General features: G+C 40.3%; 1 protein-coding gene and 1 long non-coding RNA gene across 5 annotated transcripts in view; one reads left to right on the forward strand and one right to left on the reverse strand.

The window, feature by feature from the left end:
• Nucleotides 1-15614, reverse strand: part of LOC122705059 — a 129435-nt gene extending 113821 nt beyond the window's left edge. For both annotated transcript variants that reach the window (XR_006344028.1, XR_006344029.1), the window contains exons 1-2: nucleotides 15480-15614; nucleotides 14719-14788 (exon numbers count right to left, since the gene is read on the reverse strand). This is a non-coding gene — a long non-coding RNA (uncharacterized LOC122705059). The remainder of the gene's footprint in view (nucleotides 1-14718; nucleotides 14789-15479) is intronic.
• A 105-nt stretch (nucleotides 15615-15719) lies between these two features.
• Nucleotides 15720-23356, forward strand: ZNF770 (zinc finger protein 770). Of its 3 annotated transcripts, none has more exons than XM_043920266.1 (2): nucleotides 15720-15851; nucleotides 19989-23356. In XM_043920266.1, the coding sequence occupies exon 2, from the start codon at nucleotides 20045-20047 to the stop codon at nucleotides 22121-22123; it is 2079 nt and encodes a 692-aa protein (XP_043776201.1). In that variant the 5' UTR covers nucleotides 15720-15851; nucleotides 19989-20044; the 3' UTR covers nucleotides 22124-23356. The 3 variants fall into 3 exon arrangements, with proteins under 3 accessions (XP_043776201.1, XP_043776202.1, XP_043776203.1); XM_043920267.1 differs by having other exon boundaries at nucleotides 15776-15879; XM_043920268.1 differs by having other exon boundaries at nucleotides 15777-15907.
• Nucleotides 23357-24353: the final 997 nt, after the last annotated feature.

Consider the following 24353-nt stretch of genomic DNA (forward strand, 5'->3'; position numbering starts at 1 on the left):
ATTGTTCACAACAACCCTACAGAATGGGCAAAATCATCAGCAGCACCACACCATCACCATCCCTGCTTTAACTGATGCAGAAATTGCAGAACACAGAGGTTAAGTCATGTGCTCCAAGCCCACAGCTAACGAGCACATAAGTCCACGCTCCTAAACACCACTCTCTGCTCCTCTCACAAGAGCTCATTATTTGAGGCAATGGAGGAAGCAGAAAGTTAGAAAAGGTCCTGGATACCACAGCCCTTTAGCATGTCACTTTTCTAATGAGAAAACACCATTTTAACTTCTAGCAACTTCACTTCTTTAATCTGGAGATTCTTCCTCAGGTCTGTGCCTCTCAGATGTTCTTAAGATAAAAGATATGATGAAGCAAACACCAAAGAAGAATTTTAAGAGTAATCTCCAGAACAACCTTGCATAAGAAACTGAGATTAGTGAGCAAAAGAAGAAAACAGCAAGATATTAATAGTTCCTACTGGACCTAATTAAAGCTCAACATTCAGAAAACAAAGATCATGGCATCCAGTTCCATCACTTCATAGCAAATAGATGGAGAAACAGTGGAAACAGTGGCTGACTTTATATTTTTGGGCTCCAGAATCACTGCAGATGGTGATTGCAGCCATGAAATTAAAAGACACTTACTCCTTGGAAGGAAAGTTACGACCAACCTAGACAGTGTATTAAAAAGCAGAGACATTACTTTGCCAACAAAGGTGCATCTAGTTAAGGCTATGGTTTTTCCAGTAGTCATGTATGGATGTGAGAGTTGAACTATAAAGAAAGCTGAGCGCCAAAGAATTGATGCTTTTGAACTGTGGTGTTGGAGAAGACTCTTGAGAGTCCCGTGGACTGCAAGGAGATCCAACCAGTCCATCCTAAAGGAGATCAGTCCTGAATATTCATTGGAAGGACTGATGTTAGAGCTGAAACTCCAGTACTTTGGCCACCTGATGCAAAGAACTGACTCATCTGAAAAGACCCTAGTAGTGAAGTCGCTCAGTTGTGTCCTACTTTTTGCGACCCCATGGACTGTAGCCTACCAGGCTCCTCCGTCCATGGGATTTTCCAGGCAAGAGTACTGGAGTGGGCTGCCATTAGACCCTAATGCTGGGAAAGATTGAGGGCAGGAGGAGAAGGGGACAACAGAGGATGAGATGGTTGGCTGGCATCACCGACTCTATGAGCATGAGTTTGAGTAAACTCCAGGAGCTGGTGACGGACAGGGAGGCCTGGCGTGCTGCAGTCCATGGGGTCTCAAAGAGTCAGACACAACTGAGCGACTGAACTGAACTGGACATAAACTCTTAGTCACTTTTATTGTTTGCCTAACATTCAATAATGTTATTTTTTGTTGCTGTATTTATGGGTTAATATGAATTATTTCCAAGAGAAGGTTTAAGAAAACAGATGGTATGATTCTTTACATAGAAAACCCTAAGGATGCCACTAGAAAATTACCAGAGCTAATCAATGAATATAATAAAGTCACAGGATATAAATTAATACACAGAAGTCTCTTGCATCCCTATACACTAACAATGAAAAATCAAAAAGAGGAATGAAAGAAACAATCCCATTCACCATTGCAACAAAAAGAATAAAATACTTAGGAATAAATTTACCTAAAGAGGCAAATGACCTGTATATAAAAAACTATAAAACACTAATGAAAGAAATCAAATATGACACAAATAGAGAAACACCCCATGTTCTTGGATTGGAAGAAACAATATAATGAAAATAACTATACTATACAAAGCAATCTATAGATTCAATGCAATTCCTATCAAACTACCAATGATATTTTTCACAGAACTAGAACAAATAATTTCACAATGTGTATGGAAATCCAAAGACCCCAAATAGCCAAAGTAATCTTGAGAAAGAAGAATGGAATTGGAGAAATCAATCTTCCCAACTTCAGACAATACTACAAAGCTACAGTCATCAAGGAGAGTGGAAAAGGTGGCTTAAAGCTCAACATTCAGAAAACTAAGATCATGGCATCTGGTCAGCATCTTCATGGCAAATAGATGGGGAAACAGTGAAAACAGTGGCTGACTTTACTTTGGGGGGCTCCAAAATCACTACAGATGGTGATTGCAGCCATGAAATTAAAAGACACTTACTCCTTGGAAGGAAAGTTATGACCAACCTAGACAGCATATTAAAAAGCAGAGACATTACTTTATCAACAAAGGTCCGTCTAGTCAAGGCTATGGTTTTACCAGTAGTCATGTATGGATGTGAGAGTTGGACTATAAACAAAGCTGAGCGCTGAAGAATTGATGCTTTTGAACTGTGGTGTTGGAGAAGACTCTTGAGAGTCCCTTGGACTGCAAGGAGATCCAACCAGTCCTTCCTAAAGCAGATCAGTCCTGGGTGTTCATTGGAAAGACTGATGTTGGAGCTGAAACTCCAATACTTTGGCCACCTGATGCAAAGAACTGACTCATTTGAAAAGACCCTGATGTTGGGAAAGATTGAGGGCAGGAGGAGAAGGGGATGATAGAGGATGAGATGGGTAGATGGCATCACCGACTCAATGGACGTGGGTTTAGGTGGACTCTGGGAGTTGGTGATGGACAGGGAGGACTGGAGTGCTCCAGTTCATGGGGTCGCAAAGAGTCAGACACCACTGAGCGACCGAACTGAACTGAACCGAACAGTCATCAATACAGTATGGTACTGGCACAAAAACAGAAATACAGATCAATGGAACAAAACAGAAAGTCCAGAGATAAATCCACACACCCATGGACACCTTATCTTTGACAAAGGAGGCAAAATATACAATGGAGAAAAAGTCTCTTTAACAAGTGGTGCTGTGAAAACTGGTCAACTATGTGTTAAAAAAAAAGATTAGAACACTGTCTAACACCATACACAAAAATAAACTCAAAATGAGTTAAAGGCCTAAATGTAAGATCAGAAACTATAAAACTCTTAGAGGAAAGTAGTAAGCAGAACACTCTCTGTCATAAATCACGCAAGGTCCTCTATGACCCACCTCTCAGAGTAATGGAAATAACAAAAACAAACAAATGGGACCTAATTAAATTAAAAGCTTTTGCACATTAAGGAAACTATAAGCAAGGTGAAAAGACAGCCCCCAGAATGGGAAAAAATAATAGCAAATGAAACAACTGACAAAGAATTAATCTTCATAATATACAAGCAGCTCATGCAGCTCAAAACCAGAAAAATGAACAACCCAGTGAAACACCAGGCAGAAGATCTAAACAGACATTTCTCCAAAGCATTGCAGAAGGATTCTTTATCAGCTGAGCCACAAGTGAAGCCCAAGAATACTGGAGTGGGTAGCCTATCCCTTCTCCAGCGAATCTTCCCAACCCAGGAATCAACCCGGGGTCTCTTGCATTGCAGGCAGATTCTTAACCAACTGCACTATTAGGGAAGCCCCAAAGAAGACATACAGACGGCTAAAAAACACATGAAAAAATGCTCAGTATCACTCACTATTAGAGAAATGCAAATCAAAACCACAATGAGATATCACCTCACTCCAGTCAGAATGCCATCATCAAAACGTCTACAAACAATAAATGCTGGAGGGGGTATGGAGAAAAGAGAACCCTCTTACACTGTTGGTGGGAATGCAAACTGATACAATCATTATGGAAAACAGTACAGAGATTCCTTTAGGAATAAAACTACCATAGGACCCAGCAATCCCACTACTGGGCATATACCCTGAGGAAACCAGAACTGAAAAAGACACATGTACCTCAATATTCATTACAGCACTACTTACAATAGTGCTGCACTATTTACAATAACTATGACATGGAAACAACCTAGATGTCCCTGGGCAGATGAATGGATAAGGAAGTTGTGATACATATACATGGTGGAATACTACTCAGCTATGAAAAGGAATGCATTTGAGTCAGTTCTAATGAGATGGATGAACCTAGAGCCTATTATACAGGGTGAAGTAAGTCAGAAAGAGAAAGACAAATATAATATACTAACACATATATAAGGAATCTAGAAAGATGGTACCAACAATCCTACATGCAGGGCAGCAAAGGAGACATAGATGTAAAGAACAGACTTTTGGACTCAGTGGGAGAAGGAGAGGGTGGGACGATTTGAGAGAAAAGCATTGAGACACATACATTACCATAGGTAAAACACATAACCAGCGTGAGTCTGATGTGTGACGCAGGGCACCCAAAGCCAGTGCTCTGTGACAACCTGGAGGGACACGGTGGGGAGGGAGGTGGGGGGAGGGTTCAGGATGGAGGAGACACATGTTTACCTATGGCCGATTCATAATGATGTATGACAAAACCTCAAAATATTGTAAAGTAATTATTCTCCAATTAAAATAAATTTTAAAAAAGAAAACATGAAAAAAAAAAAAGAAAACATGTTATTAGTTCCTATAAAATATACACCTTGGCCAAGGACCTTAGAGAACAACGTCTTTCAAGTACAACTAAGAGGCAGTACAAGGATGCTAATCTGAAGGATTATTTGTCATAAGAAAAACTTTAAAGGAGCCTATTTACCATCAGTTACAGAATGGTTAAATAAAAGAACATTTCTGCAATAGAACACAAAGCAATCATTAATATTTACATGAAGATACATGTAACGTATCAAGTGAAATAGACAAGTTAAGAACACTCTCATGGTATTATGCCATTCTGTGGGAAAACAACACAAGAAATAACATTTGTTTTTGTATGTCTATAATACATAGGCAGGTTTGGATACAAACCTGAAAAAATGTACACACACCTCTTGAGAGAGGTTACCTCCAGAGAAAGTGCTGAAGGGAGGATGGGTGGTGGTGAAAAAGAGATAAATTTTTATTGTATAGACTTCCACTTGCTTGTGGTTGGTAAGATTCACAAAACACACATAAATTAAAGCACAAGTAAGCATATGGAAACAATTAAACAATTGGAGACAGACTAGAAATAATCAACTTATATAAATAGGCTGTGTAATAAGTTTGACAAAGTAACTCATGAGATACATCATATAATCACTTTATGTACCAGTTCTTCCATAATTATGCATAAATTACTGTGCTAGCTTTATTAGACTTTTATTTTGCTTAATGTTATAGATTTTTTAGTTTTTATTTTCATTAAAACTTCAACAGGAAAAAATGGTACCTTCCAAAGACTGATAAGTCTATTTTTAATGCACCATCTCCAAGAAATGGTGAAGGACTGGGAAGCCTGAGGTGCCGCAGTCCACAGGGTCACAGAGTTGGACACGACTGAGTGACTAAATAACAACAATGCACTAGTCTTCTATTTCTACATATTTTTTTAGAACCTCAAGCACACATTTATGTGAACCATCACCATATCTCAGACTGATTGGATGGTGCTGTTGTATAATAAAAACAACCTGGCACAGAGTTATTAGAAGACCAGTCAGATTCTATCACAGACTCACTGGGTAATTATTGCCACTTAACACCTATGAGTCCCTATTCATTCTTCTTAAAAAAGAACCTATGACGTAAAAGAGCAAGGGAACGGTATCTTTCTTGGCTGATGAGCAATGAACTACATCTGCTGTGCTGGCAAAAAGCCTTGTTCAGTTCAATTCAGTTCAGTCACTCAGTCATGTCTGACTCTTTGCAACCCATGGACTGCAGCATGCCAGGCTTCCCTGTCCATCACCAACTCCCGGAGCTTGCTCAACCTGATGTCTATTGAGTCGGTGATGCCATCCAACCATCTCATCCTCTGTCATCCCCTTCTCCTCCTGCCTTCAATCTTTCCCAGCATCGGGGTGTTTTCCAATAAGTCAATTTTTCACATCAGGTGGCCAAAGTATTGGAGCTTCAGCTTCACCATCAGCCCATCCAATGAATATTCAGGATTGATTTCCTTTAGGATGGACTGTTAGACAGCTTACTAAGCAGTGCTGAGCATGACATTTGAAAGTCTTGGTCTCCTCTTCTAGTCCCCTGCAGGTGTTTCTCTGATTCTTCCATGTTCTGTTCAAGGGTCCTCTGTGCAGTTGTGGGAGTCACAAGAGCCAGCCTTTTACCACCCTTTGCCTCCCTTCCCTGATCCTTCTCTACTCTGAGGTACCAGAGAAATGCCAAACCCTGGCCATCCCAAGCTCTGCTACCCAGGAGAGTTCAATCCAGTTTGTGCATGATAGCCAAAGAGATCTTTGTAGAACATGCATAACCTTGTCACCCCCTTTAAAGGTCTTTTTTTATAGATCCCCACCATTTACAACCAAGTCCATACTCTTGGCTTGGCATAAAAGCTTCTTCCTGTCACGGCTCCAGTCCACTTTTTCAGTCTCTTCTCCTGTCTCCTAACTCCCAGCAAACAAAATCTTCTAGTCATATGGAAATGTCTCCAGTTTCCTGTCTATAAGTATTCACTTAACAGAAACCCCAGAGACCACAAGTGTTTCAGAATTCATATTTTTTTATATTTTCAACAGGTAATCCCATGCCTCTGTGTGTGTGTGTGTGTGTGTGTGTGTGTGTTACATAACACCCCAGATTGTCTAAGGCATCATCTCACTTCAAACACATGAATATTTCTGCAGCAAACCTAGAATATTCACATTAAGTGTATTAAGATCACAAGTGGCCTCAATCAGTTGGGTCTGGCTTTGCCACTGAGTTACCTCCCTTGGCTCCTCCATATTTTTTCCACTTGCTCTGTGCCTAGAAAACTAACCTATCTGGGCTTCAGGCCCATACCCCATTGCCCCAGGATTCTAGTAAGATATAGCCAATGGGGAGCCCTGCAGGCTATTTGGGAACCTGGGAACCTTCTCCTGAAGCACAGTCCCCTGGAGGCAGTTGCTCTTAAGGCAGTCTTCTTCCCATGACTCCTTCCTTCTGGCCTCCAAGAACCACTCTCTCTTCTTGTCTCCTAGGATGTGTCTCTTGGCATCATCACAGCTCTGCTATCCCACTATCACATTCCCATCTCCTGTACCAGCACTCTGCCCACACCTTTGAGGGAGTCTCTTTATTAAACCTTCTTTCAATGATCCCAATCTGAGAATACCATCTGTTTCCTGATGGATCTATGACAAATGCTACACACCAATGCATTCAGATTGAGGCAGGTTCTCCTGCCTAATGGATTAAGAAAAAGCTTTCAGCTTTTAAAACTTTCTGGACTTAATAATATAAGATATTGTAAACCCATCCATTTTATTGTTTCTTCTGTTTAATATATTCTGCTACTTCTACCTGGAATGCCCTTTCCTCCTTGTCCAATTGGCTAACTTCAATTTAGTCTTTATACACCATGTGAACTTCCAGTGAACTTCAAGGGTGAACTAGTCATTGACCAATCCCCTGTAGACAACACCTCATCCAATAGTCCTGGACACGTGTAAAGTCCCTGGAATAGCCTTGGAAAACTTATTTGAGTTGGAGCTTGAAGGGAAAACTCCACTGAAGGAGGTGATGGCCTTACAAGTACTGTTACTGTTACATACATTAAACACATGATGAACAAAAGACAATATTTCTTAATATTACTGCATGATTCTAGAAACACTGGGTGAGTGCAGTCACAAACAATTAAAATTTACTGATTTTAAATTTCCATTATTCACCCTCTTGTGCCAAAGACTCATGCACAAAACACAAATTTTTGAAAAACTCTCCCTTAACATGTGCAATGTACTCTGACATTTTCTAGCCTATTGTAGTCAATATCACTTTTTAAGAATATTGATCAACCCTAGAAACATGTCATACAATGCACAGTGTGAAAGACACCAAAAAAACGAATACAAATGCTTCCAAACTTTGTCAAACACCAAAAAAATGTTAACTACAATTGGAACCACACTTTAGTTTTTTGCCATTTAAACTTTCAGGTTGTTACCCCCATTTTCAGAGTCCCATGGACTGCAAGGAGATCAAACCAGTTCATCCTAAAGGAGATCAGTCCTGAATATTCACTGGAAGGACCGATGCTGAAGCTTCAGTACTTTGGACACCTGATGCCAAGAACTGATTCATTGGAAAAGACCCTGATGCTGGGAAAGATTGAAGGTTGGAGGAGAAGGGGACAACAGAGGATGAGGTGGTTGGATGGCATCACCAACTAGATGGACATGATCTTGAGCAAGTTCTGGGGGTTGGTGATGGACAGGGAAGCCTGGCATGCTGCAGTCCATGGGGTCGCAAAGAGTCAGACATGACTGAGGGACTGAACTAAACTGACCCCCATTTTTAGTGATTTGCTCTCCTGAACAGAGCCCAGGAATTCCTGTCCTAAAGTTGGATGACATCTGGCTAGACCACATGACGTGTGCTGAGACAGAAACCAGACCAGCAGGCAATCTGGGAGTTAGGACTGTCTTAGCCAATTTTGGAAATTTGGTCACCTTATCTGAGATTACATGTAAACTTAATTTTTTCAGTCTCTCAGGCAGCTTTTATTGTGTAATTTTAAAAGAATTTTTTCCCTGTGTTGTTTAATGATTTGGATTAATTTTAAACAAGGGTTTAGGAAATGTGAGCTAGTGCCAAGAAAATGTGGATCAATTGTTGCTTCCCTAGAGAAAGCAGAGGTGCTTTTAATAATAGATTCTAGTAAAGTATCTATAATTCTTTTAGAACTTTAAAGGCAAAATATGGGTTGGTAGAGGGATTTTTTTTTAATGTGTGGGTGTGTATATAGACAATATACACAGGCTTGACCAAGAGAAAAAAAATGTTCTAATTAGACTATTGTCTGCACCAAGAAGGCATTCATTTAGATGCCCTTGAAAAAAAAGGAGTTAATTACATGGACACTGCTTTACTTAGGATTAACACTGGCTACATGTGATAGAAATAGAAAATAGTGGTGGATACTAATCTTGTATCAGATAAAATAGTTTTTAGCTCTCTTGTAAAAGACAAGAAGTAGGAAGTCCAGAGCTGGCACGGCTTGATGATGTCAACGGATCAGGATCCTTTCTGCTGCCTACTACTGAGATGGTCAACACATACAAATTCTAGACAGCCAGAATGAGGAAGGGAAGAGGAATGGCATGCCCCATTCCTTTAAGGTCCATGCCCAGCAAATTACAGACAAAATGTCCCCGATAGCCCCATTAAATGGAATATCATCACAAGGCTATACTTTGCTGCATGGAAGGTAAGGAAATGTAGACCAGATTTGAGGTCCAGATATTGTCCCAGGCCAGTAAGATGAGCCAGCAGATTACAGCAAAGTGGGTTCGTTGCAGTGGGGCCTTGTGCCCTGCTCTGACCTTTCAAGTGTAAAAGCAATAGGCTACTGCTTCCTTTCTGCCTTCCAAATAGCATCCTAAATGCTCCTTGTGAGGCTCACCAACCCTGAGTCTCTCAGGGAGGGGAATTCTGGGAAACATCTTCTCCTGGTGGCTCAGATGGCAAAGAATCTGCCTGCAATGCCGGAGACCCAGGTTTAATCCCTAGGTGGGGAAGATCCCCTGGAGAAGGGAATGGCAACACACTTCAGTATTCTTGCCTGGAGAATCCCATGGACCGATGAGCCTGGTCGGCCACAGCCCATGAGGTCGCAAAGAGTCAGACACGACTGAGAGACGAACACTTTTACTTTCTTTAACTCAGGATTAGCTAAACTGACATCATACATATTCTCCAAAACCCTTCACTTGACTCTAACATAGCAGCAATAAATATCACTTAAAAATTCAAATCATACCATTTTTTCTTCCTAAAGCCTTCCAGATGCTTTCTCCTGCATCTAGAATAAAAACCAAACTCTTGACCATAGTTTACAAGGCTGCATTACATCTGATGCCTCCCATTCTCTGAGCTCATTTCATCTTGCACTACTTCCCCCTTGAACACCATTCCTGAGCCACTAGCCTTTCTACCTGCTCCTCAAATACGTGGAGGTCTTTCCTGCCTTCATCTTCTCATGGCCGCCTTCTGTGTGTCTCTGTGTCTCTGTTCCCTTTCCTTAAAAGACCAATCATCACTGGATTTAGGGTTTACCTTAAACCCAAGATAGTTTCACATCAAAATCATTCATTACATCTGGAAAGACCCTATTTCCAAACAAAGTCCCATTCACAGGTTTCCAGGGTTAGGACTTGAACATATCTTTTCAGGGAACACAATGCACCTTATCACAAGGCTAACGAAAGGTTCCTACTATGCCTGCTTCTTCTGGGACAGGATTCTTTGGAGATCAGAATCTGGGACTGATTAGTAGGACCCCAACTAAATGGTACATGCCACAAGAAATATAGACATTTTCAGGTTACGCAGAAAGGAGGATTTGTACATTCCCTGAACTATTAGAGGCATGACAGTTGGGATATGGACAATAATTAACTGAAAGTTTGCAGAATCCAGAATTAGAAATTTATGTGATTACAAAGTTTCCAATGCATCCCTTGGAGTACACTGGGTAGCTGAGTGCTTAACAATACTTTTGTTGTTTAGTCATTCCGTTTTGTCTGACTCTTTGCAACCCCATGGATGGTAGCCCACCAGGATCCTCTTCCATAGGATTTCCCAGTCAAAAATACTGGAGTGGGTTGCCAATTCCTTCTCCAAGGGAACTTCCCCACCAAGGGACGGAATCTGCGTCTCCTGTTTGGCAGAGGGATTCTTTACCCCTGACCCTCTGGCAAGCCCCCTAAAAATATGTGACAATGTGGTAAACTATCTGGATTTGTAAGTTGGATATTTTACAATTTAAGAGCTGAAAGGAGAAATGACCTTTGCGTTGTGTTAAAACTTAAGCAGCTCTTGCCACAAAGCATCCATGTTGCTATTGGAAAGCAGTTTGGAACACTCAGGCTTATTGGAGAAAGTTGCTATCAGAGGATTTTAAAGCAAAACATTACAGGAGAAGCTCAGAACTTCCTGTGAAAATGTGAGCTACCCTTCCCACCCCTTGCTCTTAAAGAAGTTATCCAAGGGGAAGAAGAGAAGGAATGTTCAGGTTTAGAAATAAGGGCACACATCCAGCCATATAGGTACACATCAGCCCCTCAAGTTCAGGTTTCTAACTTCCAAAGCCCCCTGACTATGGGATAAGTGACTTCCTCACTCTGGGTTAGAGAACACACTAGAAAAAAATCCCTGGGCCTTAAATCAGAACCATGACTACTGAATTTTTTATCTAGTTGGGAAGCCAGATCCTAAACAAGAGATCAGTAATATCTCACATATTTGCCCCTGGAATCTAGCAGCCACTTCCCTGCTGCTTCCCTGGTGGCTCAGATGGTAAAGAGTCTGCCTGCAATGCAGGAGACCTGGGTTTGATCCCTGGGTTGGGAAGATCCCCTGGAGAAGGGAATAGCAACCCACTCCAGCATTCTTGCCTGGAGAATTCCATGGACAGAGGAGCCTGGCGGGCTATGGTCCATGGGGTTATGAAGAGCTGGACACGACTGAATGACTATTTATTATTATTATCTAGCAGCCCCTGAAGACAACTTTAATATCCAGAGCACCCCTTGGGAGTGGAGACTAAGAAGAGAAATATCTCCATATGTTCCAGTTCTTGTGGACATGGGCACTTTTTGGTGGAATGTGCTTGTGAGAAGAGGAGGACACAGCAACTCACTCCAGTATTCTTACCTGGAAAATTCCCGTGAACAGAGGAGCCTGACAGGCTATAATCCATAGCGTCACAAAGAGTCGGACATGACTGAGCAACTTAGCATGCACACTTGTTAGAACTGTCCTCCAGAAATTAAGATCCAGAGACAAGAGAAAGATCTCAGTGTCAAGCTCTCCTGAACCCATAAACAAAAAATCTTGGTAGATACCACACCCCTACCTTCCCTCCTTGGTTAGCCTCCACTCTGGTATTAAAATAGTTGGAGGGATCTCCATAGTCATGAGGCTCCAATGGTCAGCACTGACTTAAGGGTGAACAAATGTGATCAAAGTCCTACATTGAGAATCCTGCCTGCTTTATGGTAACCCTAGAACCCCTGTACTACTGAATTTAAACTATAGAGAGTGGGGTGGGATGATGCTACCTAACTAGATCCAGAAATCCAATAGGCATTATCAGCAATGGAGCTTTAGAGGAAAACTTCCAGCAACAATTTAGGAAATTGATAACTAGCCTATGAGTTGGAGGTTGTTCAACTACTTTAAGTAAAATACCGCTGTACTGTAACACTGCTGTATTTAAGTAAATACTATATTAAATACCAGAGAAGGCAATGGCACCCCACTCCAGTACTCTTGCCTGGAAAATCCCATGGACGGAGGAGCCTAGTGGGCTGCAGTCCATGGGGTGGCTACAAGTCGGACACAAATGAGCGACTTCACTTTCACTTTTCACTTTCATGCACTGGAGGAGGAAATGGCAACCCACTCCAGGGTTCTTGCCTGGAGAATCCCAGGGACGGCGGAGCCTGGTGGGCTGCCGTCTATGGGGTCACACAGAGTCGGACATGACTGAAGTGACTTAGCAGCAGCAGCAGCATATTTCATACCATACTGTATTTAATACCATATTTAAATACCATATTTAATACTGTATTTAAATAAAATACTGCTGTACTGTAAAATACCTCCTGACCCCAACTGACCACTTTCCAACCCCAGCATCAGCCACCTTTCCTTCAGAAATCATGTAGCAAAACATAAAAAGACTGCAAATATTTTTCTTGAGGAAATACAAAATGAGGAGACTGTAGTCACGAAAAGTCTTAGAAAGGGAGAGCTGTCTTTATTAGAAAAATTCTTTGAAAAACACCAGTTCAAAAGGACATATGCACCCAATGTTCACTGCACCATTGTTTATGGAAGCAACCCAAGCATCCACCAAGAGATGAATGAATAAAGAAGATGTGGCATATGTATACAATGGAATATTACTTGGCCATAAAAGAATGAAATTTTGCCATTGTGATAACATGGATGGACCTGGAGGGAACAACACCTAGTGAAATAATTCATACAGGGAGAGAATAAAACCATCTCTTCAGTGATATGTAAAATCTAAAAAATAAAACAAATGAACAATTGTAACATAACAGAAACAGACTGACAGAAACAGAGAACAAACTGGTCATTACCAGAGGTGGGAGTGGTGGAAAGATAAGAGGTACAAACTACTAGGTATAAAATTAGTAAGTTACAAGGATGCAATATACAACACTGGGAAGATAATCAATATTTTATAATAACTTTGTATGGAGTATAATCTTATCAAATTATTATGATACACACTGGAAACTAATAAAATATTGTAAATCAACTATACTTCAATAATAAAAACATTCTTTGATAATTGTTTGGGAGTAGTAACTGACACCTGAGGGATACAGATTTTGGTGGATTAGCTGCAGGTGGCAAGATGGTTTTATTGGTCACTAAACAGGAGGAGGAGGAAGAGGAGAGAGGCAAGTTACAAGGTGGAATGAAAGCAACAAATGCAAGCTCTCTGCTAGGCCAATCACTTGGGGGCAGGAGGAGGCTTTAAAAAGCATTAAAACCCAATGGGAAAAATATTTGCAAATAATGTGACCAACAAGGGGTTAATATCCAAAATATATACATAGCTCATACTACTCAATATTAAAAAAAAAAAAAAACAAAAACAACCCAATCATAAAATGGGCAGAATAGCTGAATAGACATTTTTCTGAAGAAAGACATACAGATGGCTAACAATCACAGGAAAAGATGCTCAACATCTGATTATTAAAGAAACACAAATCCTGCTTCCCATTCCTTCCCTGTACATATCCTCTCTTAACATATTGTACTTCTTTATATGTTGAGCTGAAAACTACATAGAAGTCAAGGCCCTAAGTTTCATTTAGGAATATTTAGAAGTGAGTCCTTTGTGTTTGGTACATGATATTCATTGAATAAATGAACAAATGATTATATCCTTACTTTAAAGACAAGGAAAATAAGGTTTAGAATGGTTATGTCACTTCTAAGGACACACACTAGTAAGCTACAGAGGTAAGATACTAAAAGTATGCCGAGCTATTCCTTTGTTTTCCTCGTCACTACTACAATCTCTCCCTACAATGTTCTATCTTGTCCCACATTTTCTATTACTCATACTGTACACATTGTGTCTCTGTCCAAATCTCGGCTATTCAATGAACTCTTCCAGATGACTCTTATTCACAGTAATTTCTCCCTTTTTTATACGGATGTTTCCTGAAATAGCTCTCATGGTAAATGGGGAGGTGACGAGACAAGGTATGCGACCTTGGAGAACAGCCCATCCACTTTTGTTCCACACTCCATATTTCTCAGGTTCTTGGTGCAAAGGCCTATCTATTTTTGCAGGTAATGCACCTTTCATTGGTCCCCAACCTCAGGTAACAGTCTTTCATGATCTTTACATCTCTCCTAAAGATTTATATGGCTGGTGATGGATGCAATTGTTTCCTTAATTTGACTGAGCTGAGCTTCCAAAAGAAGCTGCAGAAGCAACCAAGTCTAGATAATCCACATCCCCACCCTGGGATCAGCACTCAGGACACATAAAGCTCTTCCTCTCTGCTTGAGCTGCAAGTTAAGGGCTTCAACCTTCTCAAATGTGACTCTTCCAAGGTTGCTTCCTGAGAAGCAAAAGCTTTTTCCTATTATCCATTTCCCCAAGTTACATCAAAAATAGAGACTTTTCATTGGCCCAATGTCTCCCTTTTTAAATACAGGCGCATATACCAATATCAGAAATAACAATTTTTGTTTGCAATGGCTCTTGAAAAGTAATGTAAAAAGATACTCACAGGTGAAAAATGCACTTGTTACTTGTTCTCATTTCCTCGCCTCTTAAGCTGAGACAGTTACAATCAGAACCTGCAAAAGTCACAACAAATTCTCCTCTGATGTCTTTTGTACTTAAAATCTTCAATAGATACTCAAGCATCTTAGTAATAACGTGCCACCCTCATTTGCAACTACACTACAACACGTAGTCCTTAATTGTGCCTACATAATGTTGGAATGTCTACAATTTGGGAGGCAGTAGTGAATTAAAAGGACTACCTGTGTTCAAATCCCACTGCCATCATTTATCAGCTGTGCGAAATTCAGCTCCTTAACGTCTCGGTCTCATTTCTCTCATTTTACAATGGGATACTTTTACTTCATAAAGTTGTTGTCTTTAAAATAAAAATAGTAACTAATAAATGATCATAGTTATTTGGGGGGTTATTATGCACCGGGCATTCCAATGAGCACTTTACATCCATTTCATCTGCCAAATCTGAAGAAACTAACAATCTGAGCACAGGTCTTCGTACATTGCAGACGACCCGAAATACACTGAAGGAATGCTCAAAGAAGCTCAAAGAGCCCTCTGCTAGCAGGATGTTAGCAGAGCTGAGAGTGAAGCCCAGGTCCCTGACCGCTGCGCGATAGTCTGACGACGTGCAGAGTACTCAGGGCAGTGGAGGCACAGAGAGTTCTGACTCAGGGCGTTTTATCACCGGCCCTTTTCTCTCGCATTAGAGAGGACTAGAAGAGTGGGCTTTGAACACGGGCTCACCAGCTTCCATTAGAGCCTTGAGCCCACCGGTCAAGACTATGTGGTTTTCCTAGTCAAGCACTGAACTGAAACGGAGAATACACCCTTCTTTACTCTCTTCCCCCCTCCAACTTCAGTGCCTGGTGAGCAGCGACGGGGTCAGAAACATCGCTGGAGCCGCATTTCACGCTGAAGACTTCCAGGAAAGCCCAAGCGACTGCGGCCCTGGGCTGGGGGGGAGCCTGTTTCCAGTCGGACCGCGTCCGGAGGCTCTCCCGAGTCCCGCGCTTGCGCACTCAGTCCATCGCCGCGCCGGCCCGGAGGACGTGCGTACGCTGCCTTTGCGGCTCCTGGCCCTGAGATGCGCGGCTCCCGGGCCCTTGCCAGCTGCAGGTGCGTGAGGAAGAATTCAGGAATTCAGGTGTGAGGTGGAGCGACCCACGGGAAAGGTCGGGCCTGCCTCAGTCCCTCCAAGGTGCCCGGGGACCCAGAATGGGGGAACCAGGAACTCAGCTCATTTGATTTTCTCGTTTCCCCAACGCCTGACTTCGTCTCCGGGGGAGCGGAAATCTCTGAAAGGAAAATGCAAAAAAGCATACTTTCCCCTGCAGTGAATCGTATCACGTGTGGCATTCCCTCCCCCTGCCCCACCGTGGCCAAAGCAGTTTTCACCCTTGGCTTGCCTATCCTGCTGTGGGGTTTTGCAGTCTCTGGACTCGCGTTCGACTCCTAGGTGCTTACTGGTTGTGGACGATTAAGGCGAGGGCCAGTTGTGAGGGCCATGTGTCCTGTGCACCCCCGCCCAACCCCCTTAGGAGGAAGAGGTGATGGTTCAAGGGCAAGAGAGTGGGCCAAGGGAAGTAGAGCAGAAGCTACAAAGAGGGAAAGGCTGTGATAAATGTCGCCAAAGATTATTCCCTAACTGAAAGTTCTCTAAGTTTTTCTCAGTTCTTGTGTTTTTTGTTCAATGATTTTTATGATATCCTCACTTCCTTTTAATGGTGTTGTTTGAGACTGGAAAGCCAGTCTTAAAGTTTCAGCCTTAAAGTTTCGTTGGAGTTTTTTGAGATCAGTTTTTTCAGTCTTCCACCTGTAGGAGTATTTTGCTGTTGTCAGGATAATCTTGGGGTTGAACCATTGAGATTTGCCGGTTTTTTTATTTTTACTTGAGCGTAGGAAAAATTACACAATGTTGGTTTGTTTTTTAAAATATTATCGACCAAAAAAAAAATCAGTTGAGAACACAAGATCCAGTTGAAGTGGGATTTGGAGTTCTATCAAATTAATGTGCATGTGCTTAAGTACATGTGGGACTGCACTTGGAGCTTGGGGATCCCTGAGCTGTCACTTATAAATAGCAGATGAGATCACTGCTTGCCACCAATGATTCAATATAGAGCTTCCAGTCAGTGCTTTCCCACATGGTGTGGACGAAAGTGACAGTAGTACCCAGGCTTAGGGCTAGTGTCAGATGATAATCCATGGTCTCTTTTTGGCACAGTAACTGTAGGTAGTCAATTCCTGTTATAATCAGAAATGGTTGTCATGTGTGTAGTTCTAGCGTGGCATTTTTTGCCAGCGTTCCAAAGAAACTATTAAAGGAAAGAAGAAATAGACAATAGGAGTGGAGGAACCTGGCTTCAGGCCAAAGTACTATGTGTGATCTTTCAGGCCCAACGGTAGACAATGGCATGGCTTTGCCTGGCCGGCCTCATCAGGGGAAGCTGCTCTCGCAACACTAGACCTTGTGCACTGCAGTTTTGTGGAGGGAGTTGCAGTCGAGGACTCACCACTTCCCTCCCACTAGCCATGCTCATGTTTTTCTGCATTCCTGGTTCAGGTACCTCCATTCTGAGGCCCAGGTACTTCCCAACTGCCTCCACCCATACCTCCTTATTGCATAGGGAGGGAATGTGGAAGAGGCACCCTTGGCTGAGGTACTTTCCTCCGTTTTGACTCAGGATCTTTCTACTTGTAGCCCTTCCTTCCTCCACCCCTGGCTCACAGGTCCATAAAGAGCCAGTAGCCTTTTTTTTTTTTCAGCCTCCTCCCCTGGGATATGACTGTGCACTGCATCTCCCTAACCCTAACCTAGTGTTGTCCTGTTTAATTGACCAGTGGGTGACCAGTACTTTTTCAGCCTCTTGCTTGCACTGTTGCATAAGTGAATAAAGATTTGTTAATTACTTGCAGTTTGGCTCATTGTCCTAATTGACACCTCAATACCTGATTACCTGACAGGAATTAAATAAGTTGCCAAATTTTGGCCAATTCACCTAATTGTAATCTTCATAACTGCTGCTGTGTTAGCACGTTAGGGATATGGAGGCTGTTCACCTGTAATTTCTCTAACTCAGTGTTGTGAAAATGCATACTAATAGTACCAACAGCTGATTGTTGCTAACATGGATATCTGGGTTATAGGGTGTAGTTTATAAATTTATAATGGAATGGCTTGCAGTCAGACTATTTTGTGTGCCATATTACCTTTGAACTCTAATTAAATTTTTTGGTAATATTTTGGGGTTATTTGGGTCAATTGAAGAAAATTAGTAATCCTTAGAAACTCCTGTCTTGTCCTATGGGCCCCAGTCTTAACCTAATGGATTACTTGGCCATTTTTGGATAAAGTGATTGATTTGTTGTGGGTTCCTCTGTCTACTGTGTGAAGAAATATGCAAGGGAACAGGTTTCACAAAGTTTATCTCTTCCTATAGAAGTTTCACAAAACACTGTCCTTACCGTATGTTACGTAATCTGATATTTTCTAATCTATTTTATTAAACAAAAATGCAGATCATGACCCATTAAATTTATTTCACAATCCATTAATGGATAGTGACTTGGAGATTGGAGAACACTATGATAAAACAACTAGTAGAAGATAATTTGCTCAATAAATGATTTTTTTCCTATTTTTACATCATTGCTGAAGAGCACTACAGTGGGTGTGTTTGAGATTTTGTGTTTAAGGTGTTTTCTAGACATCTTAAACACAAAAACAGATAATAGCACACAGCACATATGCCAGATTGTCAGTGAAAGTGAAAGTTGCTTGGTCGTGTCAGACCCTTTGTGGCCCCATGGACTGTAGCTCACCAAGCTCCTCTGTCCATGGAATTCTCCAGGCAAAAATACGGGAGTGGGGTGCTATTCCCTTCTCCAGAGGATCTTCCCAACCCAAGGATCAAACCCAAGTCTCCCACATTGCAGGCAGATTCTTTACTATCTGAGCCACCAGGGAAGCTCAGATATTCCCTTAAGTCATCTGACAAAAAAAAAACAGTGAGTCTCTTATCTCAACTTTTAGGATGAGAGAGCTGGAACACCTTTTTATAATCTCTGGCTTCCTTATTTAAAGAAAAGGGATTAGTAGAAGAAGGATGAGAAGAAAATTGGCTTTTCAGATGGAATATATGGTATAAAATGGTTGTGAAAGTTCCTCATAAGCTTTTGCATGTGTCCCATAGAGGCATATTAGGGAAAGTGTTTTTATCTTTTTAATAACTCTTAAGATAAAAATGAACTTTTAATTATATTGCCTGAAAGTGAACTGTACTCAACCTGCAATTACTGAGCCATAGATAAATATGTAAGGAGCCACTGTGTCAACCTTATTGCCTCTATACTTGTCTTTTAGGACTTCTACAACAAAGTGGAAAGGAGAAATAAAAAGAACTATACATTTAGTGTGTTTATCCCTTAGTTAGAAACCCTAAAAATATTAAGTAGATTAAGTTTTTAAGTTTGGTTAGTGTCGAGCTAAATAATACCTTACATTTATATACTGCTTTAGTTTTCCAACACCTTCAGATGCATCATCTCCATTGATTCTCACAACACCTTGATTGTGGTAGGCAGGCCAGGAGGCAGTTTGCCTGACGTAGAGCTGAGGAGTCTATAGATTTCCTTCTTGCCACCAAGATCATATGGTAGCAAATCCAGGACTAAAATTCAGGTTTCCTGGAACATTTTCTTCCAGTTGTCTGTGTTATCTTTGTTGGTCCAAAGAAGTAATTTAATGTAAATATACTAACAATGTGGCTAAGAATTTTGATAACTGAAACATTCCATTCTCAGATCATATCCAAGGAGTGCTATAATTGGATTATAGCACTTGTCTTGTTTTTAGTATTATATTTCTTACAGTCTTTACCTTTCTAGTCCAGTTTTTTAAAATGGCAAGTCTACTTAATAGTGAACTAAGAAAATTGGAATTAAAAGGTCTATTTAATGTTCAGAAATCCAACTCAGTCTCTTTAATGTATTATCTCAACTAATTAGGAATACAGCTTAAAATTATATACATTTTAAAGTATTTCTTTTGAAGACTCCTTATTTCTTGATATGTGTGAAACTAGTTTAATGATTCTAAAGTATCTAAAATGGTTATTAACTTACTGTTAAACACAGGAAAAGTTCAGGTTCCCTATTTCCTTTAATATCTTTAGCCAAAGGACATTTTAAATTATCTCTTTTCACATGAATAAGTAATTTTTAAATTAATACATTTTTATTTTTAATTTTTAGACATCTGTGGAGTTTAAGAACACTATGGAGCTCATCAGAGTTTATCACTGAAGAATATGATGGCTGAAAACAATTTTAAAATGCTAACGATTCAGCAGTGTGTAGCAGCCAACAAACTACCTAGAAACAGGCCATATATTTGCAATATTTGCTTCAAGCATTTTGAAACACCATCGAAATTAGCTAGGCATTATCTCATTCATACTGGTCAGAAGCCATTTGAATGTGATGTGTGTCATAAAACCTTTAGGCAACTAGTTCACCTGGAAAGACACCAACTAACTCATAACCTGCCTTTCAAATGTAGTATTTGTCAACGCCACTTTAAGAATCTGAAGACATTTGTGAAGCACCAACAGCTTCACGATGAAACGTACCAGAATGATGTTAAGCAGGTCAGAAGATTGTTGGAGGCCAAGCAAGAAAAGCCAGTGTATGGAATGTATCATACTTTTACCCCAGAGGAGAGATGGGCATTACACCCATGCTCCAAGTCTGATCCTACATACAGCCCTTCAAAGAAAAAAAAGGATATTCATGCGTGTACAATCTGTGGCAAGATGTTTCCATCACAGTCAAAACTTGATAGGCATGCTCTCATTCATACTGGTCAGAGGCCTTTTAAATGTGTCCTATGCAGTAAGTCTTTTCGACAGTCAACTCACTTAAAAATCCACCAACTCACACATTCAGAAGAAAGACCTTTTCAGTGTTGTTTCTGTCAAAAAGGATTTAAGATTCAAAGCAAACTTCTGAAGCATAAACAAATCCATACCAGGAATAAGACTTTTCAGACTCTTTCATTAAAGGTGAAGAGTTCAGAATCATGCTCCCTGCCTAATAAATTAAATGCAAAGCAGGATGGCTTTGAAAATGGTGATATAGGTAAATCTGAAGAGAATAATCAACTTGATGTCCACTCTGTTTATATTGTCCCTTTTCAATGTCCTGAGTGTGAAGAATGTTTTGAATCAGAGCAGATTCTCAATGGACACAAGTGTTTTCCTGCCAGAAGTGGCAAAATTCCAAGCAAGCTCAAAAGAAGCTGCAACTATAAAACCATTGTTAAGAAAATCCTGGCTAAGCTTAAACGTGCTGGGGGTAAGAAATTAGATAATTTTCGATCTGATAAAAAAGTATTTAAAAACACTTTCATGAAAAATTGTGATCTTATTTCTGGTGAGCAGAGGCCTGAAAAAACCCAGAGAACATGTCTGAGTTCTCTTGGCAAGCATGGAACATATAAGACAGTTGGCAATAAAAAGAAAACATTGACTTTGCCGTTTTCTTGGCAAAAGCACTGCCAGAGCCAACATATGGGGAAAAACGTAAAAGGTATTCTTACACCAGAAAACATGTTAACTATGGATAATCCTATGCATAAAAAAGACATATCTATCTATGGTTCATCAGGTGAGGAATTCTTTGAAAACTGTCAGATGCTCCGGTGTGGCTTTTCAGTTCCAAGTGGAAACATACATACTGGACATAAGATGTGTCCTTGTGACAAATGTGAGAAAGTGTTTCCTTCTGTATCTAAACTACAAAGACACTATTTAATTCATACTGGACAGAGGCCTTTTGGCTGTAATGTTTGTGGGAAATCTTTTAGACAGTCAGCTCACTTGAAAAGACATAAACTAACTCATATTGATAAGCTTCCCTATAGAAAATCTCTTTGCCAAGTAGAACTGGAAAATTTTAACAAACTTTTCGTTCACCAGGGTGATAATGTTAGCTACAGTGCTTCCCAACAATGTCAGACTCTTGGTTTTCAAAAATACAAGGTCTCAGAGTCAGATCAAATGTCAGAAACAAAAGTTAAGGCAGAATCAGAGGATTTCATTCCTGGTGCCCCCTGTAGGAACAGAGAGCCCTGCCTCTCTAGCATACTTCTGGAATCAGAGCAGAGCCATCACAGTCATTACTGTAGTTATTCAGGGCGTGCCGAGAGGAATGATGGCCTTCTTTACCAATGCAGTGTTTGTTCTAAAAGTTTTAGATCCCCATCTAAACTGGAAAGACACTATCTAATCCATGCAGGGCAGAAACCATTTGAATGCTCAGTTTGTGGCAAAACATTCAGACAGGCTCCTCACTGGAAGAGACATCAACTTACTCACTTTAAGAAATGACCACAAGAGAAAATGGGTATCCTAAATTCAGTTATGAAACTGACAGAACCACTGATAGTTTGTGGTGTCTCTGGTGACCTTGTTCTTTAGCCTGTATCATTTAAAATGTATTTTTATCAAAAGGCCTGCATTAGATTGAATTATTTCATAAGCAGTTGCTTGTCCTGCATACAAAGAGGTAAGATACATAGACATTTAATACAGTGTTTTAGGAGCAGCTGAATTAATTTTTAGAGGGAAAAATATGATTTGATGTCATAAAGCAAGCATTTATTTTGACATATATTTTGGCTGTATTGAAAATGTTGTAAATCCATGGCATGGTACAAATAATTCAGCCTAATTTTTGAAGGAATTATTCCTTAAGACATATGATCTCTTTTTATATATACTCAAAAGACAGGCAAAAATTGGTTTTCAGCTGCAGCAGATAGCATGACTAGATTTCATTTATTTCATAGATTTTAGGTCTATGGTTCAAATTCGGTTGGGAAATTTTTTCTTAAAAGCTAAAAAATATAAAGCCAATAAAAGTGAAGGTAGATGAGAAAATAATAACATTTTTGTTGGTCTTTTCCAAGCTGTTTTTTCTTAGGACTCTGGTAACTTCACATCCTGTTCTATGGGTGATTGGGTTTTTGTTTGTTTGTTTTGCTCAGCCTGCTGTTGTCTCCCTCCAAAATTTAAAAGGAAGAAAGAGCCTAGTATGTACCTCTGTACATTTACCATGTTTACTCATTAAATAGTGTTCAAGTGCCATAATCATTTTGTTAATGTGAATGTAGTGTCATCTTTTCAGAGGAATGAATGTAAATCATCTACATACTTTTTCATAATTGATAGCAGTAGACTTAAGCTCACTTGTAGATTCCATCTCCACAAGACTTTTACATTTACTTTAGTAAACTTTCTTTTAATACCTCTTTAATTGAGTGATTCTATGACTTAACTAAATCTATTAAATTTAATCAAATGGCAGTGACTAGATCTAGTTTTTATTCCTGTTTTTTGCAAGGTTCTAATGCTAAACAATGTTATTTTGATCATTAGTGAATTGTTATTTTAATTGGTAAAGTAATCTTGTACAGAAATAAGATCTTTATGGAATTGAGAGTGTCATTCTAAACAGTTCTGTCATGATTTGAGAAATATTTAATCAAACTGTGAAAGAGTTATAATCACACATTGTCCTTCATATTTGCCATTTTAAATGAAAATCCTTCAGTCCATTCAGTCGCTCAGTCATGTCCAACTCTTTGAGACCCCATGGACTGCAGCATGCCAGGCTTCCCTGTCCATCACCAACGCCTGGAGCTTGCTCAAACCCATGTCTGTTGAGTCAGTGATGCCATCCAACCATCTCATCCTCTGTTATCCCCTTCTGCCTTCAATGTCTCCCAGCATCAGGGTCTTTTCCAGTGAGTCAGTTCTTTGCATCAGGTGGCCAAAGTATTGGGGTTTCAGCTTCAGCATCAGTCCTTCCAAAGAATATTCAGGACTGATCTCCTTTAGGATGGACTGGTTTGATCTCCTTGCAGTCCAAGGGACTCTCAAGAGTCTTCTCCAACACCATGGTTCAAAAGCATCAATTCTTCAGCACTCAGCTTTCTTTATAGTCCAACTCTCACATCTGTACATGACTACTGGAAAAGCTGTAGCTCTGACTAGTTGGACTTTTGTTGGCAAAGTAATGTCTGCTTTTTAATACACTATCTAGGTTGGTCATAGTTTTTCTTCCAAGGAGCAAGCATCTTTTAATTTCAGGGCTGCAGTCACCATTTGCAGTGATTTTGGAATCCACCCGCCCCCCCACCCAAAATAAAGTCTGTCACTGTTTCCATATCTATTTGCCATGAAGCTAATCTAAAAATCCTTAAGAATGACATTTCCTAGTAATAAGATAAAATAGCCATAATCTTTCTAAGGTGAAAAGAATGGGTGGGTATTTATCCTAACATATTCAGATATACTTGGTGACAGGCCCTCTATTAAAATAGACAAGTGAACAATTTTACATCCCACTGTAAGAACTCTCTTTGTGGGGTGGGGAGAAAAAGTTGGTCTGCTGCTTTTTACAAGTGAATTTTGAGAAACCTGGGTTTGATTCACAAGAGGTTAAACAACAGTACAGATAAAATCCCAACAATTTACAAACATACAGGAGAGTCATGTTTTAAAGAGTAATTTCTTTATTCTTGAGATATGTTCCTCAAGTGCAAGTAAGATGCTG

Source organism: Cervus elaphus, chromosome 12 (genome assembly GCF_910594005.1).
Source record: "Cervus elaphus chromosome 12, mCerEla1.1, whole genome shotgun sequence".
In the NCBI taxonomy this organism is placed as follows: Eukaryota; Metazoa; Chordata; class Mammalia; order Artiodactyla; family Cervidae; genus Cervus; species Cervus elaphus.

What these genes read in the sequence shown, in the direction of transcription:
- ZNF770 (XM_043920266.1), top strand. Translation starts at nt 20,045, where the DNA reads ATGATGGCTGAAAACAATTTTAAAATGCTAACGATTCAGCAGTGTGTA.